General features: G+C 40.5%; 1 protein-coding gene across 5 annotated transcripts in view; it reads right to left on the bottom strand.

Annotated features, from left to right (window-relative positions):
* Window positions 1-2,684: 2,684 nt before the first annotated feature.
* The window catches only part of SLMAP (sarcolemma associated protein), an 87,902-nt gene continuing 70,518 nt past the window's right edge, over window positions 2,685-20,068 (bottom strand). For 3 of the 5 annotated variants that reach the window (XM_075183271.1, XM_075183273.1, XM_075183274.1), the window contains 10 exons: window positions 19,475-19,534; window positions 16,566-16,646; window positions 16,316-16,375; window positions 15,217-15,342; window positions 14,501-14,575; window positions 14,006-14,326; window positions 11,046-11,163; window positions 10,041-10,212; window positions 7,970-8,104; window positions 2,685-3,832 (listed from right to left, as the gene is read on the bottom strand). In XM_075183271.1, coding sequence (XP_075039372.1) covers window positions 3,743-3,832; window positions 7,970-8,104; window positions 10,041-10,212; window positions 11,046-11,163; window positions 14,006-14,326; window positions 14,501-14,575; window positions 15,217-15,342; window positions 16,316-16,375; window positions 16,566-16,646; window positions 19,475-19,534 — 1,238 coding nt within the window. In that variant the 3' untranslated portion in view covers window positions 2,685-3,742. Of the gene's footprint in view, window positions 3,833-5,438; window positions 5,529-7,969; window positions 8,105-10,040; window positions 10,213-11,045; window positions 11,164-14,005; window positions 14,327-14,500; window positions 14,576-15,216; window positions 15,343-16,315; window positions 16,376-16,565; window positions 16,647-19,474; window positions 19,535-20,068 lie in introns of all 5 variants that reach the window. The other 2 variants (XM_075183272.1, XM_075183275.1) reach the window with 1 other exon arrangement.

Here is a 20,068-nt window from a genome sequence, read left to right as displayed (position 1 = left end):
GTAACCCATAGCAACTAGATATTGGCTTTCTATAATTTAACTTGCACTAAACTCAGGGACGCTAATTAGTTGCTAAGTGTTACAGCACATAAGTGCTACTAGTACAATGATATTGCATGTGTGTGATGGAGACTACTGGGCATACATGGTGCTGATATGGCACCAGGCAGGCAACAGTGGAAACCACCAATGAATGCAATATACTATCATTTCCAGAATGTAAAAAAAAAAAGTTTCATCTACTCTGTATTTTACGTCAAAAGAAGCATCCACCAAAGCAGCTCTCACACCATGTGAAACCCACTTACCAGGGCGCAGTAGACCAACTGGATTAAAATCAAGGCCATATATCATTTAATTCTTATATTATCCTGGGACTATATACACAATGCACTCTGGAAGTCTAATGATCCCTGGCAATTATAAGACAAGATGTAGTGATGTGGTATAAAAACACGCAGAAAAATGTTACTTTTTTTTGTCTCCACCTATGGTTTGGGAAACAAATGGAAACCATTTGGATAGCAGACCTTTCTGCCATTATCTGTAGGACATTAGATTATCTGGTAATATCACCACAGGATCTGTAGAACATTAGATTATCTGGTAATATCACCACAGGATCTGTAGAACATTAGATTATCTGGTAATATCACCACAGGATCTGTAGAACATTAGATTATCTGGTAATATCACCACAGGATCTGTAGAACATTAGATTATCTGGTAATATCACCACAGGATCTGTAGAACATTAGATTATCTGGTAATATCACCACAGGATCTGCAGAACATTAGATTATCTGGTAATATCACCACAGGATCTGCAGAACATTAGATTATCTGGTAATATCACCACAGGATCTGCAGAACATTAGATTATCTGGTAATATCACCACAGGATCTGTAGAACATTAGATTATCTGGTAATATCACCACAGGATCTGCAGAACATTAGATTATCTGGTAATATCACCACAGGATCTGTAGAACATTAGATTATCTGGTAATATCACCACAGGATCTGTAGAACATTAGATTATCTGGTAATATCACCACAGGATCTGTAGAACACTACAACATCTGGTAAAATCAATAGTGAATAGAACAGTAAACCAATTCCATGAAACCTGTCTGCTGAATCGGATATTCAACCTTGGTTTTCAATTACAGATTGTGAATCCGGGTTACAGCTGAAAGTCTTCCACCAAGAGAAAGATGCACATTTTAAAAGAAAGATGAACAAAGTATTTAACCTTGTTCAATGTTCAGAAATGTGAATGTTTTAAATCTAGAAGCCATAGGTAGACGTATCGGTCAGATTCGCTCCCGACTAATCCAGTCTCAGTTTTGATTAGTTGATAAAATCTAGTTCTGGCTTCCCAGAAACAGAGAAATAATCTATAAGAAACAAACAGTTGTGGGTAAACTGCTTGCCTAGTGGTTCTAAACACCTAACAGGATAGTGTACAGTGTTCAAACTGCAGTCACAGGGAAGTAATGGGAACTGGTTCCATAGCCTCCTCCACCAGAGCACCATGATCGACTTTACCAAGAAATTTGCAGCAATTGTGGAGCAGGCGAAGAACACTATGTACTAAGAGCTATGGTTGATTTACAAAGAGGAAAGATTATTATGAGCCCAACTCTTTAATTGGATTATACCCAAAAAAGCAGTCATGTAACTATAGACGCAATATAGGAATTAAATTTTAAAACAAACTGCTACTTTAGACTTAACTGACAATTATGATCTTAATTCAATAATATTTTTAAAATGATTTTTGAGTGGAGAGACCATTTAGCAAATATGTGTTTTACTATATCTATCTATATATATTTATATATATATTATTTTTTTTTAACAGAAACAGAGATATTTGTACTGTAGTAGATGCAATAATTGTTTCTTGACATGAATGTGGTGCTCTAGTGGGACACAAGCCCGATACAGCAGCCTTAAATACAATTATGCAAAAGTGGAAGCGTATTCTACTTGGTTACCCAGAGCAGCCCAACCAATAAGATATGTTTTCATTGGTGAAAAGTGTAATAGACCAATTAAGGCATTATAGCCCATGTGGAGATCCATTATATTCAAGGTATTTTTTTTTTTCTTTTAATTTCTGCAGCCCATTGGTGGAAATAAAGCATCTATTAAAGTAGTTTTTAAACTCTCTACATGTGTGCTGAAGACAGCGAGCCAACAGTGTCATAGGAAAGACTAAGTGTAAATGCTTTCTATGTACTGTAATATCTCATACAGGGTTATTTTGGCACACTGCATTGTAGTGGGTGATACATTTAAAAAAAAAATAAAAAATATATTATATATATATATATATATATATATATATATATAATCAGTTATCACTATTTGAAACGGATCATCAATACACACTGCTTTTCCTTTTCAAGTGGATGAATCTTCCCGTCCCATTTGGTTCCCTAACATATTTGGTAAAAAGAACTTGTGTATTGATGATCTATTTTACAAGGGTATTAACGATCCTCATTGTGTAACCCGCCACGCAAGCATATAAAACATGCTATAGGCCTAGGATTTAGAAATCATCATCACGATGGCTATAAAAATCATAAAATGTATGTGCCATTGTCCTCTAAACCAACCAGCATGCATATTGTTCCCTATTTAAGCAGTTAAAAATTAAGCAGATCTCGGCTTTGCTTATAAAACGTCTATATTTTAATTGTAATCATGCTTGCAGTTCCCTCCCGTACAGATCCAGATCCCAGGACAATGTGACTGCAATGAGAACACTATATACCAGGATTATTGCATATAGCAGTATTGGGGGTGGGGGAGTGGGGTGGAGTGATTCAATTCATTTCAATCTTAAAATCTTTGCTGAACTTCATAGGGTAAAATAGCAGACTGGATGAAAGAGAAAAATAGTTATTCATTTAACAGCCTATATCCCATTACAGTCTTTAGTGAAGGCTTCCTTTAAGAGCCGAGCATCCTTCCGGCTCCGACAACAGATCGCTTCGGCTGATTACACAGAAATTCTTCAGCTAAACACTTTTGAAATGCAATACAATATGTATTACCCTCAGACAACTTAAAACGTGTGGTTTCATCATCGTGCGACAATCTACTATATAAAACGGGAACATGACGATATAATACAGACAAACAGATTTTAACTGGTGCGGTGTGGAGACGTGTGCTGCCATTGAGAACTGAACCAATATTAAAACCGCTGAGCACTGGGCATGGAAAGACGTTCCCTCTTCATAAGGAGCATGTGCCGGACAGCTCTGGGACAAGTGGGGACATAGCAGGTAAATCAGATCAGCCTCTCGCTGCCATTTCTGGATGTGTGTGTTTCTTATGGCAAAAAAAGTATACAGTCTCGTTTTTACAATAAGATTCTATAATAAAACGGCCACAAACCCAAAGCATCATAAATAATTTGGTACCAAGAAGCCTGCTTGAGGCCATAACAGTATGTCCAATACCACCAAACTAAACTTAAAAAGTACATGAACAGTAGCAAGCAAGGTGCTGCCTACGGTAGAATAAAGTCGTGTGTTTATTCCCCTGCTTGACAAATACATATATTACAGTTTAAAGCAATTGCCCTACTGCCGTTCTCTTTCAGAGATCTGTGGGTTTTTAAGAGGTAAAAAGGAAGAGTAAGGATAAGATTTTGTCTTCTCCAAACATGAGCGGCGTCTGCTTCAATGGAGGACAGTACATGGCTTGAAAAAGGGAGTCTTACGATGAGCCTCTGGTGAGGCCGGGGTACAGCACTACTGCCGTCACGGCCACCAATGCCGCTATCACAGTCATCCAAGGCCACCGTCTCTGTGGAGAGGACACACAACAAGGTTTTATTAACGACCAGACAGACAGCTTGGTACGCCACTGCGGGAAAAACGCATGCGGATAATAAGGTTGTCATAAACAGTTAGAAGTGGAAGATACAGAAATACCAGCAGGCAAATGGCACGAGTGCTTCTCCAGAGTCAAAGAGGTGGGTTGGCCGGCCATTAAGGAACTTTAACCCCACAATTGACTTATTATATTTATATTAATGAGATCTATTAACAAACATTTTAGCATAGCTGACACTGAAGGGAACATAGCAGGGGCCTCGGTATGCAATAGAAACTGACATTTACAAACTGTGAAGCTTATGTACTATTTACATGTTTCATCTAGTCCTCTGATACCTGTAGAGAAAGCTCTTTTTAAATATGTAGATATCACATGTGTAAAGAAAATAAAACTATTTACAGCATAGACAGCTGTGGGTCAGCTACAAACATGCTCCACCGATCTCCGTACAACTAGTGTAGAAGCAGTTGTGTTATCGGATCTTGATTGCTGAAGTTGTCGGACATATAAACATGCTATTATTGTGGGGTATACAGAGCTGCTCTTTTGCATACATTTAGCCCCAAACATTTATGACATCTTCAGAAACCCATACAAATATCTTTAAAGTAGAAACATGGCAACGGTGAGCAAAGTTTCCAAAGATGAAGCGTTGAGAAAGGCAGCCGGCTCATTCGAAAATAAAATGTCACTGTATTTTCTATCAATGTCAAAGGAAAAAGACGGAAAGAAAGACAGAAAGAAAGACAGAAAGAAAGACAGAAAGAAAGACAGAAAGAAAGACAGAAAGAAAGACAGAAAGAAAGACAGAAAGAAAGACAGAAAGAAAGACAGAAAGAAAGACAGAAAGACGATTCCTGGATTGGTTATCAAGACTATGATACATTTACCCACCCTGGAGTCACTTGTATCAATATCTTCTTAAAAAGAAAAAGTGAAGATGTTGCCAATAGCAACCAATCTGATTCTAGCCATCTTCTAGAGCAGGCCTGTCCAACCTGCGGCCCTCCAGGTGTTGTGAAACTACAAGTCCCAGCATGCTTTGCTGGTAGACAACCAGTTGATAGCTGGAAGGGAATGCTGGGACTTGTAGTTTCACAACATCTGGAGGGCCGCAGGTTGGACAGGCCTGTTCTAGAACATCTGTGTTTCCTTTTTAAAAGGTTTGATAGATTTACCACCAGGTGTCAGTGCGGGTGATAGAAAGAAATGATGTAGTCAATACTTTGCATTCTTGCAGAAATTATGCACTAGTGGTCATCCCTGGAAGAGGGAGTAAACACACACAAAACATTTATATAATTTCTCAACTGAGCGAGAACTGGCACCCTTCTGAACGCTCCTCTTCCGGATGTGCAGGGCACTTGCAGACACTTAGACAATGATGAACAGTTACTGGAAGAAAAGTCAGTGTTTAGCACACACAGGAAGTGACGGACAGATGTTGAATGATTAGTAAGTCCCGGTTAGTCTCGCTTTGGACAGCTCGTCCTATTATCTGACCATGCACTACTGTTAAAAGGATGGGACATGTAGGTGGATAGTGACGGACAAACAAGAGCAGTGCGTGTACCTTTCTCTACCACAACAGGCCGTAACACCAATACAGGAAAGCCACGAGTACGCCGAAGAATACGGCTGGGACGGGAAGTAACGCGGAAGGCTGAAGAAGGGAAGGGATATTAGAAATCACTCAGATGCTTAAAATTTAAATAAAGCTAGAGAACGTGATTTTGCTGGTCATCGGACACTAAGCAATGAACTGCCACCTGCAGCTCAAACAAAGGAAAACAAACAGAATTTCAGAACATCTAACACAATATATTAGTAACAATGTTTTGAAGGTCTAATAAAGCTAAAAAATAAATATTTTAAAGGTGAAATGTGCTGTTTCACTATTCTTTGGTTCCTGGCACAGATGCCAACCCTAAGAAGTGTCCCATCTCTGAATTACAGTGTCCAGGACACTAAAAAAGGTTTCCACTATTCTAATACTTCTTTAAAATCCCTCCATAACCTTGTAACTCTGCATTTACCAATACCCGAGACCCATGACCTTTGTAAGTGAAGGGACCCTGCTGAACGTAGCAGTAAGTGGGTACCTCTGCTGGCCAGCCTCTGCCATGACCTCCGAGCACCAAGAGGAAGAATGTGATTCATGGTGAACAATGCCAACCACCAAACTGGAAGAGTAGTGATCCAATCAAGAGCGGCCAATCAGAAATCATGATAGAGGTTCGCCATCAGAAGTCCATAATTTATCTTGGAAAGAGCTTTAACTTTATTGCTTTGTATGTGGAGTACAGGATAGTGCGCGCGTTCACATAGATCAGGGACTCAATCTATTACGTAGTAGGCAGCGTGGGAGTAATTTTAATATACATTAGTGAACTGGTTCTCCTGATTCATTCGTATAAATTCAAGGTCTAATATAATTGATAAACAAAACCCAACTAACCCCAAATTTACCCCCTGCCCCAATACAATAGACAAGTGAAAAAAGGATCTAATTGGATAATTTAATTGTATACAGTAGGTAAAGGCGTCCGAACTGCTAACACCTTACATACTGGTAACACTTCGTGATTACCTATTACTTTGTTTATAATTTGACTTGTTTATATTGTGTTAGATGTTTGTGGTTAATTGACCTATGAATCAACAGATTGAAGATCCTGGTTAGTGAGATCTCATAATCTATGACAATGGTTATTCAGGTACCAACCATACACCACAGAAACGTCACTTCAGCTGTCGTTTAATACCAGATCCCACATAACCAGGCAGGTGCAGAATTATCATTAAAGAAAAGGTTAGTGCTAGAAATAATCTCTTTTACAAAACATATATGCAAAATCTTCTATACCACAACCAATATTGTTGTATGAAACTTTCTAACGGAGCCGAGGGCCAGCTATCAGCCATACTAGCTTCTGAGTGACTCCCTGAGGGTCCATCAATACTAAAATCTGGTGTGCTTAAAAAAAACAAACAAACAATTCTAGCCATCTAAGTTTTAACAACCCCATGAAACTGGTGTATAATGTAGGTGTTCACAGAAAACAATTTTTTGTTTTTATATTTAAAATCAGGTTAGTTTTTTTGGGGGGTGGGGTTAAAACAACTAACAATGCAGCAACTGAGGAATAAGAATCAATTGTTTTGGCACCGCCCACATTCTAATAGAAGAAAAGGCGACGCCCACGGGTAGAATAGTGGAGATATAGCCCATCTTCTACAACCGACACTGCTGGGATGCTCTTCTATGAAGCAGCGATGCTGAGGGACGTGTATGGCCACAGGCGTAGGTGCTGTAGTTGTGCATTGTGAGGGTTATGTTAAAGTGAGTATCTTCTGCAGTGTTTGGGAACCAGGCCCATCAGAACACGTGACTTCCCATGCATTGCACACCAAGGCCAGTGCATTTTACGAGCACATGACAGAGTACACAGGCGTTTACAGTCCAAACATCTCAAGAGCACGGTGACCTCAATCTCTGGCTGTAAGCACAATGACAAAATACTCCCTTGTTGTACCACTGTAAACATGGCCGCCACCGTGCCGTATTGTAGCACTCAATACCTGTGTTGTAAATGGCAACTGCTCCATCAAATATATATTAAAGTACCTAGAAAACTGCAGCTGAAAGAGCAATGCCCATTAACACATTGTAAAAATAAATAAGGTAATATATGTACATCTGTTATCTAAGTAATTAACTTTAGATAAACTTTGGTACAAGCTGTTCTTTAGAGACATAACAGAGCAGAGGCCTCTGGGACAGCACAGTTAATGATGGATTAATGACCCATTACAGCTACCCTGAATACAGAGTTCAGGAGCCAGCTTATAATAAGCTCTGATGAGATAAAAGAAATATTTAGCATTGCTGGAATAGATGCCAAGTTTCTCGCGTGATACAGGAGACCACAATAACTAAAGCATGATGGGCAGCCAATGAAGTCATTCTCCTCCACCACTTTGCAGAGCAGTTACCTCCTATGTGTGATCTACAAGCAGTCAGGAGTCTGGTATGTGTACAAGCTCAGACGCTTGGTGACGAGGCCCAGAATACATCTCTTACTCCCGCTGGAGAACACTTACATTATTACCCTTCTCCTGCAGCAGCTTTAGCTTGTCTTTACATTGCTTCAGTTCCTCCACCATTGTCTGCTTCTCTTGTTCCGTTTTTTCAAACGTCACTTTTAGGTCAGATAACGTGAGTTGGGTGTTTTCAAACTACAAGGATAAAAATCAAAATGAAATGCTCACTACATATGGATCAAAGTATGAATGACATTCGTTCTAATGAGAATTACCCCTTTACTTTTCTCACCTATTTATATCTGCCCAGGACACTAACTCTCCTAGGCAAACAACCACCTGATGACCAGGACACCCGTCCAGACTTTATTATTAGCCAGTATGAGAGCACACACACAAGTACAGTATTATACTATACTGTAGTATCACATATCACAGCACAGGAAATACGAGTGTCTACATCAGTGAACTGGTTGTTTGGGAGAGGAGAGAAAAATACTGCACTCTACCCTCGTATTTACAATTGTGGACAGCTCAGAATGGGTTGGGTACCTTGCATTGACGGTGAAAACTTTGACATCAGTATCCCCGACATGATGAGCCCGAAACTGTCATTCCCAACACATCTGTAATAGCAACAGCTTGAAAAAAAGACTTCAAACCATTCCGAGGACTGAACATGCCGGCGGGGTCAATGACGTCAGTTTCAAGGGACACACTGTGATTCCTGCTGTTAAGGTGGTAAATTTAAGGAGACAGTGGCAGCTGGACAATGTAGTAGGCTTTGTAAACAACATTGTCCAGCCGCCGCTGTCTCCTTAAATTTCCACCTTAACAGCAGGAATCACAGTGTTTCCCTTGAAACTGACATCATTAAAGCCTGCCGGCATGATCAGCCCTCGGAATGGTTTGAAGTCTTTTTTTCAAGCTGTTGCTATTACAGATGTGTCGGGAATGACAGGTTCGGGCTCATTATGTTGGGGATACCGATGGCGGAGTTTTCACCATCCTTCTTATGACTACCAGCGCTCCGAATAAGGTAGATAGGCAAGGATGGGGACACACTCAATTGTAAATAACTTAAATTTAAAGTGTGTTTAGGAATGTTAAATATAACATTATTTTTATGGCATTAATGCAACACCAAGAAATTAGACTTGAAATAATGAATGTGACAGGACTTTTTGTAGCATTATCAGATAGACGTACTACGGCACAATTAAGTGAATTTAAATGTGGGATGCAATTATAATTATAAGATATAGTCACCGTTTATTTTTAATTTTTTTATATATTTTATTGATTTTTACAAGTCGACACATAAAATACATATCATGCAATATACGTTATTGACAGCGTGAATGGACAATAAAGAAGGAAATAAACACTGAAGAAAACTCTGATTTGTTGCAAGAAAGTAGGTATGTTACTACCGCAGAGATGAGGAAACAAACAGGGACAGAAAAGGGTCGGGGAGGAACGACAGGAAGACGTGGGAAGTTTCTTATATTTGGAATGATAAAGTAACGTTGAGGAAAGAATGCAGTGATATTCAGGAATGAAGAAGAGTATGTAGGTAGTCACCGTTGCTATCAATGGACAAAGCCTCCATTTCTTATTGAAATTGACCAATTAGATGAATGACAACTATGCGAGTCTACAACGTAAGTGTTGAGTTTATATTTGGCAAACACAATTTCATATTATTGTGAAGAGCTAAAAAGTCTCAATTCCCAAGATATCAATACATTGCCCCAGCATCTGGTTTGGATGTATTACTGGAGAGATGTATCTGGGGTTAATTTTCTAGGGGGAGCCATCCCACCCCCAAGACTAAAAGACTTCCATGGTTTGGGCGACATACAGCCCCCCGGCACCTCAGTCTTTCTGCTGGTTTGATGGCCAGGGCAGCATAGGCATATCTTATACCACGGTCTAGAAGGAGGTCAGTCTGTAGGTACAGGTGATAGTACAATTGTACAGCAGTGAGGAAGCAGAAGACAATGTCATGTGACTCACAGCCAGGACAGGTCTACTAACGGGATTTTACAACCAAACTCTTACAACGAACAAGAGTAGGCTCCACCATAACACACACAGATCACTACATACACTGACACGTCCAACGTACCTCTTGCTGAACGCTGTCTACGCGTTTCTCTGCCTCTCTGAGCTGAGTTTTCAAGTTGTCTGCCTCCCGGTGACTCTGCTCTTTCAAGCAACCCACCTGGTTTTCAAGCTCTTTGCGGGTACTGTCCAGGACACTGAGGTTGCTCGTGAGGTCCAGAGACTGTTTCTGAGAGCTGAAGTATACAGACCACAAAAAGGTGTGAGGAATCGAACATTATAAGCTTTAAACTAGATTTGTTCAAATTAGAAAGAAAACTGATCAATTAAACAATCAGAGGGTCTCTAGGAAATTCACATATGTTCTCCACTTTATCAACATAAACAGCTATTTCTTGCTAAACATGTTCGAACAGGGATTAAAATGCTCCTTTCTGGCTTGGGTTGGGTCCATTGAAAGCACAATGGGCAAGATACGTCTGTGTAAACAAAGCCTGAGTTATAATAGCGAGAGCTCACCGTGAACTCTATCAGAGTATATTGGGCAGACGTCTCATTAAATCATCATAATTAACCATGGAAATCTATGAAGCTGAACATTTGAGGAATAAAGCCACGGAAGACCAGCTTAAACTAACTCCCGTGTGTTGGAAGTACACAGGCACCAGAGCACTGCACTTACTTCATCATTTATTTAGCGCCACTAATTCCGCAGCGCTGTACAGATAACTCACATCAGTCCCTGCCCCAATAGAGCATACAGTCTAAATTCCCTAATATACACACACACTAGGGTCAATTTGATAGCAGTCAATTATCCTACCAGTATGTTTTTGGAGTGTGGGAGGAAACCGGAGCACCTGGAGGAAACCCACACAAACACGGGGAGAACATACAAACTCCACACAGATAAGGCTATTGTCAGGAATCAAACTCATGACCCCAGTGCTTTGAGGCACTCGGCCACTGTGCTGCCCCACTACTTCTGTAAATACCCATAAAGAAACACAACAACTAAACAATACAACACACCAAGGCACGGTCACCAGCGTGTGTACACTGTCCTCACCTACGAAGCTCAGACTCAATCCTCTGGCTCTCCTCACTCAGCATCCCATTCTCCTTCTGCAGAGACAGACATTCCTCCTTCAGAGAAGTGACGACTTGTTTCAGCTCCTCCAGTTCAGCTGGGGAATAAAGAGCAGTGTTAAGAGGACTGTACATAAAGAGCTGGGGTTATTGGGTCTATTACAAACATAATTACTTCGCCAACGGTGAAAGAACAACTAAACCCAAAAGGTGACGCAGGGAGGGAAAATGCACAATTTAAATTTACCTTCTGTTGTAAATGCAACTTTAAAGAAAAGAGATTTGAATTGGAAATACAAGAAGGCACTCCAGTCCCAAAAAGACAGAAAAAAAAAAATATTAAAAGTTTTGGTTTATACCCTTATTAATTCTTACATTAAAATATACAACTACCGCAAACAATTTTGTATAAACCCTAGTCCGTAGCGGTAAAATATAGATAAAGAATGTGTACAAAGAAAGAAAAATGTGTAAATAAAATACTATTTTCAACCCCTAGGTGGGGCTAGCTTGCAAAGTCTGTAAATGGAATGGTATCCTTAATTAGCATTGTATTGTATCAATAAAGTAATGCGTTCTTTTCAATGCGCACACGAGTGTGCAATATGTTTTGCACATAAAAATCTCTCCTCCTCAAGAAAGATTTATTCCAATTTATTGAGAATATATAGATATTGTATACTGTCTTTTTATACTGCTTATCTGCTAAATTTTCCTTTTTTAACAGCTTTATGTAATAAACTCCTCCTATATCCATGCGCATAATATTTCCCACAGGTCTTAAAATATAATATATCTCATATATGATGTTTTATATAGATCTTAAGATGGAACAGCCCATTAACAACTCCTACTGTTCACAGAATCCAAGGTATATTGGACTTCCTTATGTTGTCCAATGTGACATATAAAGAATTAAGTAGCCCTAATCCAGATTAGTAAATGAAAGGATAGTGGGTTCCTATTTATTCGCCAGTACTGGTTTATATATATATTTTCTATCATGGGGCTTTTATACATTAAGCATTTTCCCCTTTCTTATAAAATTGTCTACTTAAGCCTAGGATACCACACTCCCAATTACCAGTACTTGTTATCCCCTCCGTAGTATTAACACCTGGGTCAGTACATTATTACTACCAACGATGGAGTACTGGCGTCTTTTAATACTGCCTAGATATAATGTTTCCATGGATCAATTCACAAATTGTCTATGACACAAATATGACACTAATAGTTCAGAAGTGCATGCCGCGTACTGAAGACCCTTATGGCTGCCTAAATATTAATCCAATTCAAAAATTACCAGCGCAGAACAGATACCAGGATAGCAGTTTATATAGTGTAGAGAAAACCAATCGATATGTAATAATATAACAGTATTTATTGATTACCAATATATCTTACAATGATAATATTAAAATACATAAAATTAATATATCACATTAAAAGGTACTAAACCAATGAGATAAATAAGGTTAGTACAATAATATATTCAAATGACAAGATCAATAATAATATTTAAAAGCACTGTTGGAAAAGTATTCAGTATCCAGACCTTCTTCTTAAGGAAATATACGTCTAAAACTCACATTGCGTCTTCATTAGGGAGAAATATCCCATTCAGAATATATACCATAGAAGTCTCAAAACGTATAATGAACCAAACGTTGGAATCTCCGGAATTAATGGGCGCTGATTGTTCCGGTTACACGGTGTAGAGAAAGAAATACACAATACCTCTCCCAAACTGCACTTGTACACACCGAACGAGGCTCTCCGGCTTCAGACAAAGCAGAAACCTATATGATGAATGTGGTGCGCACCACCCAATTTTGTCCGGGCAGAGAGACTTTTTCAAAGCTTTGAAAAAGTTTGCTATAAGCAGACGAAACACGTCAGAAGATTGTTCATCGTCTGCCTAAATGTTGATCCGAAAGATCCCTATTGATATCTATTACTAAGGAAGGAATCATTTTATGAGGAACTTCTCACTGGGGATATTCTGTCCGTCCGGACAAAATTTAGTGGTGCGCACCACATTCAACATATGTTTCTACTTTGAAGCCGGAGAGCAGCGTTCGGCGTGTACAAGTGCAGTTTGGGAGAGGTATTGTGTATTTCTTGCTCTATACCGTGTAACCGGAACAATCAGCGACCATTAATTCCGGAGATTCCAACGTTTGGTATCATTATACATTTTAAGCCTTCTATGGTATATATTCTGTATGGGATATTTCTCCCTAATGAACCAGTGAGAGTTTTAGACTTATATTTCCTTAAGAAGAAGGTCTGGATCTTCAATACTTTTCCAACAGTGCTTTTAAATATTATCATTGATCTTGTCATTTGAATATATTATTGTACTAACCTTATTTATCTCATTGGATTAGTACCTTTAATGTGATATATTAATTTTAGGTAATTTAATATTATCATTGTAAGATATATTGGTAATCAATATTGTTATATTATTACATATCGATTGGTTTTCTCTACACTATATAAACTGCTATCCTGGTATCTGTTCTGCGCTGGTAATTTTTGAATTGTTTTTTTGTCCTTTGTGTGTGTGATCACTTCCCACATCCAGCTGCAACCTGATCCAGGTTAAATAAGTTATCATTTATAGCGCCTAAATATTAATCTACCTTGATGCTATATAAATGCCCGTGGAATAAACACTCCACTGTTCACTCGAGTACATGCAGCGCTGCCGCTGGCTGGCCGGCCGCACTTCCGGGTTGTGATATCAGCGCCCAACGTACGTTTCAGCTTTGTCAAAGGAACGTTTATTACAAACATAAAATTATTACTTTGCCAACAGTGAAAGAGCACCTAACCCGAAAGGTGAGGCAGGGAGGTAAAACGCGTGATTTAAGTTTACCCTCTGCTGTAAAGGTAAAAGTGGGGGTTTCAGATCACGGAGACACCACTAACCTTGCCACCGCGCTGACTCGCTCCTCTGCTGGTTCTCCCGAAGCTCGCACTTTTCCTGGAAACTGGCCTGTAGACTGACAATCTCCTTCTCGTTCTTTGAGGCAGTTTTACGCCAATGTTCGAGCTCGAACCGCACCTCTTGCAGCTCTCCCTGAAGCTCCGCTAGATCATTATCTCTTTCTGTGGCCATCTGTTCCGAGACGTGTTTCAGGATAGCAATCTCCTCCTGAGCGTTCATCAGCTCTTCCCGCGTGCTGGAAATCTCATTCTCTTTCTGTTCCCGCAGGGTTTCAATCTCTTGCTGTAACCTGTGCAATTCAGCTGAACAAAGAAGCAACGACAATGTAATATCAGGTGTCCGTCCACCCAATCCTAGAAGAGAAAGGTAACTACCAAAGCAGTTGTGCTAGGAGTCAACCTAAGAACGGATTGCTTAGACGGGTCATGGAGTCATGCGTGTCTAAGTAGACTCTTTACAATGATCGTGGTTAGTACCTTGGAGCTGCTGAATCTGCTTGGTGGCCTCCTCAGCCTGTTTCCTACTGGATTTACGCTCCTCTTCTAGAAGTGCTGCAAATAGGGACACATTAAAAGTTTCCATTACAAAGGTACAATTGGACACAGATAAACGCTCTTCCTCTGCTGCACACTGGGCTCTTTGGTGTGAAATAGGATTGTCATGGTGAGATTTTGTTTCTGTAGGAACTTTTACACAAAGCTACCAAAGCAATGTACATTTACCCTTAAGAGACAGACACGTACAGGATACAACGGTGGTTTCCCATTGTTGCATATATAACAAGTCTCCTTGATCTATTTTTATGCTGTCAGTGCAAGACACTTAACCATCAGACTAATGCAGTGGTTCCCAAACTGTGCGCCTAGGCTCCCAGGGGAGCCTTGGAGATCTCACAGGGGTGCCTTGGAGATCTCACAGGGGTGCCTTGGAGATCTCACAGGGGTGCCTTGGAGATCTCACAGGGGTGCCTTGGAGATCTCACAGGGGTGCCTTGGCCAGGGCCAGTGGTATGCAAGGCAGGGGACTACTTGGTAATTATTTTGGCTTAGGGGTGCCTTGAAAACATTTAGGAGACCCTAAGGGTGCCTTGAACTGAGAAGGTTTGGAATCCACTGGACTAATGAGTATAATCAGACCCTTTTCACCACCAAACTTGGTGAGAATTGTGTTGTAACACCCCGATCCCACTCACCTTGGAGCTCTAAGCATTTCTGCCTGCTGGATTTAGCTAGGTCCTGGGCCTCTGCCAGCTCCTTGCGCAGCTGCTGGATCTCCGGCTTTGCCTCATTAGAGCCAGACTGTACATGATGCAGCTCATCTGGAGGAGGAGGAGAGGAAATGTGCTCAGTTCTGTGCTGTCAGGTTATCCACTCGCATATCAAATTCTAACAAACCATGCAACACATTCATTTGCGATCAGACTCTTTAATATTTGAACAAACTAGACATTTTGAAAGGATAAAAAGACAGTAAAAATTTGTCCCTGGGAGTCTTTTGTTTGGTTTTATCCATGGTCAATATTATACTTGCATCTAGGATTTATGGACATATGCTTTGAATGCACTGTAATGGAATAAGCAGTCCGTTCAATTGACAAAGTCCCATTGATTTATAAGGGTGCATTAGAGATTAACACAAGCCGCTTAACCAGTGTTCTGCTGTATTTTTCCAATTGATTTCTATGACCCATTACTTTCAATGAAGTTGTGTGCTAAATATATAAACTCCATTAAAATGAATGGACCATAGAAATGAATAGGCCATATAAGTCCCAAGATTACTTACTACAACCTCAAAAGGATTGAACACTACAGATACACAGCGCATATAAAGTTCATCCATAGGTGAGAAGCTTTCTAAGTAATGATCAATATTCATTTGAGGAAGGTCCACACTAGATTTAATCTATTTTTCTGGTCCTGACGTGTGGAGGATTCCTACTATATTAAATCTCTCTTGTGGATGGATTCTGGGAACCTTTCTTTCCCTTTTGACAACAAAAAGGAACTGAAAACACAAATTGAGAGGAGGTGCAATTTTAGCAGATGGTGCTGGTCAGAAACACTCTCAATGTAGCCTTAATTACTGGCTAGAACGATCAAAAGGCTATATTCTGTCATGGACCGCACTGTCTGTGATTAAGTCTTAGCCTGCATATGGGTTACTGCACCTCTCTCCTGTACACCAGTTTCTGTTTGTCCGCAGTGTGGTTGTGTATGTGTTGTACAATTCTCTGTAAGAGACAACTCCGAAAACCACACATTGGAGGGTCCAGAAAGCGGAACGCTCACCTTTTAATATAGTAACTTTATTAAGTTGTTCATTCAGCTCTTGCTCATCCATTTGGCCGTCTGTAAGATAAACAAAGTTACACAAACTGTAAAATGGCTTTAGATATGACCATTACAGTTTCATTTTTATTGATGTACATACGATGCTGTTTCAAATAATACTATGCCGCTAACACATATGTATCCAACATATGCAGGGAAGAGGTCACAAGACGTAACAGATGGGGGTTATCACACTGCACATAAATACCTGTAGTGTCGTCGCTGCTCTTCTCCTTACTAGGACTGAGCGTGTCTGATAAATCCGAATCTTTCACTTCTGCCGGACTCCCTTCAAAAGACACAATTAACAGTTGGATAAATTAGCTTCATTCACTGGTGCGTTATTCACTTCAATGGCATGTCCAGTGCTAATATGTTGTATGTATATTGTTAGGTTAAAGAGGGGGTTCGGGAGGGCAAAAAGCCCACTGTATAACTTCTGTAACCAAACCCCGAGTCTGCCAGCATAATCAAGCAATGTCCTCTATTCATGGTGAGCAGACGTTCAGCTGAGGGGGGCTTCTGTGTAACGGAAAGAGGCTCAGAAAGACCACCTTTCCGGTACAGCATTGTAAACCAGTATAGGAAAGGAAACCACTGATTACAGTGACCCCATATCCCAGTGTTGGCTAACCTGCCACACTCCAGTTATTGTGAAACTACAAGTCCCAGCATGCTTTGCCAATATATAGCAGCTTATTGCTGGGAGGGTATGCTGGGACTTGTAGTTTCACAAACACCTAGAGTGTCACAGGTTAGCCAACACTGCCATATCCACTGCACTTATGAACAGAATTGGTCTGTACAGCTCACCTACAGGCAGCTGGATTTTCACCCGGGTGAGTACGTTTTTAGTTTGCTGCCTTTTCAAGACCATTTAAAATGTGCCACCCTCCCTGGCATGTAGCATCTCCTGCTGTCACGCATAGGAGGCAACAATGGTTTGTGCTATGTTGGCAGATGCTGGAGAATGTGGCTACCCCATTCCAAGTGCTCAGGGATTCAAAACCATAGTAACACAGCTCTGCCCTGCGTCCATTGTGTGCACAACAAAGGAAACAGGAAAGGCAGCAGAATGTAGACTGTATTATGGAGCAAGACCACAAACATAACATTAGACATTTACTAATCACAGTATATTTAGGTGTGTGTATTTCTATCAAAGTGTTTAAAAGCTGAACATGTGTATTAGCTGCTAATAACTGTACGTCTTGTAAGTCATCATACAAAACAAAACAATTGCTGCATAATACAAACACATCTATGTATGTACAACTATTTTTTTTTTTTTTTTTTACTATACACAAACTATGCTCAGATACACACCCTAAAAAATACTTGATAGCTTATGTGATTATATCATTTGGTGTTCACATTCAAGGGCAAATAGGGGTCTTCAAATTTGACACGATCTTGGCCAATCTTTAGAACAGCTGCATGAATGGGACACAAAGACCTGATCCACAATGTGCATTAATGTGGAGAAGCCACGGACAACATTTCATGGTTGGAAAAAACGCTCCACTTGTCATTGTGGCAGCGCAAAAAGTGCTGTAGAAACTGTATACACCGCCAGACTTCTGTCAGAAAGGCTAAAAAGTCCAATACATCTATCATTGCTGGAAGTGGATTGTGTTAGTTACAAGGAGTTATAGGCAGGTAATTATGTAGTTTTGAAGCGGACACTTTCTGTCCCCCTGCAGCTGCTATTGAACTACAAAGAGTGCAGAGCGATTATAAAATCAGGGGCCAGAATTCCATTAAACATAGAACTGATGAAGGTAAATCAGGAAGCAATGCTTTATATATCTCCACTATCTCGGACACAGAAACACCCAGTAAAGAATGTCACTTATCATCATCATCAATTTATATAGCGCCACTGATTCCGCAGCGCTGTACTCATTCACATCAGTCCCTGACCCATTGGGGCTTACAGTCTAAAATCCCTAACATACACACAGACAGACCAAGAGAGACTAGGTGCTATTTTGATAGTAGCCAATTAACCTACCAGTATGTTTTTGGAGTGTGGGAGTAAACCGGAGCACCCGGAGGAAACCCACGCAAACACAGGGAGAACATACAAACTCCACACAGATAAGGCCATGGTCGGTTATTGAACTCATGACCCCAGTGCTGTGAGGCAGAAGTACTAACCACTGGGCCACCGTGCTGCCCATGCATCGTAGAAGTGTATCCTGCAGCACCATGTAAGGACGAAAGTCCCAAACAATTTGGAATGAGCCTGTTAAGGAGGAGCAAGATGCATAAAGGGTGACGCCAGCACACATCGCTGCCAGCACACTGTATCCCTGCCAAGCAGCTTCACCCCTTGTGTGCCGATGTCAAGTCACACCTACAATCTACCTAACATATGGAACAGGCTCAAAATAGAATCACATGTGTTAAGATTGCGTAGCAGCTGCAGAGCTGAGCTTTAGGGTTGTGTAGAGGAGGGGAACATTTCTACCCCTATCCCAAATTGATATTTAACCTGCGCCATACTTTAATTCTGCTAATATATGTGGATCTAGCAGATTACATGTGTGTGAGATGCAGATTATGGGAGGTAATGCACAGTTGGCTTCTATATGCACCGGGTTGAAAATCCAAAACACATTATGTTTTAATTACAAAGGAGCTGAATACCACAAACAAGCAGAGTACTTGGAGCGATCACCCACCACAGTGCTCAGCAATGCTGCCGCACAGCACTGATCCTGAACATTTATCTGCGTGGCGTTTGTATGTTCCCCCTGGATCAACGCGTTTCCTTACACAGTCCTGAGACACAGTACATAAATTGGCTTCTGACTAGAGTGTGTTGATATTAGATTGTAAGCTCCCCTGGAGCAAGGACAGATGTGTATGAATTCCCAGATTGTAAGAATATTAAAATAGACTATTAACACGTTTTAAGGATCAAAGCAGATCTAGCAATAACATACAGTAATTCTACGGATATGCAGATCACGTGTTCAGTTCATACTATACAGCATGTAACAAAGTTCTATTATTAAGATATAAATGTTCACTAATCAAACATCACTCACATACACTACAGTATAGTAACGCAGTACGTCCATCCGCAGCCCCACACACACACACATATACCTTTCAGATGCTGGGTCTCCTGTTCTGCTTTGGTCAGATGTTCATCATCTATAAGTTTGTCTGTGGAGGAGAGGAGCAGATGCTGGTGAGTGGAGCTCAGCACAGACAAGTGGAGCACATTCCATGCCCTTATTTAAAGCAGGGACAGAGCCCACCCCATTCACAGGCCAGGGAGAGACTTGGCCACCGCTGCACAGATACATTAGCTGAACAGTCCAGAATATAAAGATTGCTGAACGTTACCAGGCACATCAGCTGCTGTGCTGAGGGGTACAGACATGAAGCATTAGACAGCCACACACTAACCCACAGTATGAAGGTGTTTGAGATAATTATAATATGTAAATTAAAAAGTGTCAGGATATACTTTTTATGGGCTAATCTGTATGTATCCTATGGCCCCTATCTTTTTCTACCCCTTCAACCCCCCCAGGCTTTTCCTTTACTTCCTTCGCCTCCTTCCATGGACATGGGGGGCATAGAGTTACATATATGTGAATGGACGTAACTAGGACAATTGGAATTTCGGGACTTCAACTCTTCTCGCTTCACCCCGTATCCTCCCTCTCTTTCCTATTTTTCATCTTCTTTTTT

Source organism: Mixophyes fleayi, chromosome 8, assembly GCF_038048845.1.
Source record: "Mixophyes fleayi isolate aMixFle1 chromosome 8, aMixFle1.hap1, whole genome shotgun sequence".
NCBI lineage: Eukaryota > Metazoa > Chordata > Amphibia > Anura > Limnodynastidae > Mixophyes > Mixophyes fleayi.
This window is presented reverse-complemented; position numbering and strand designations above follow the sequence as displayed.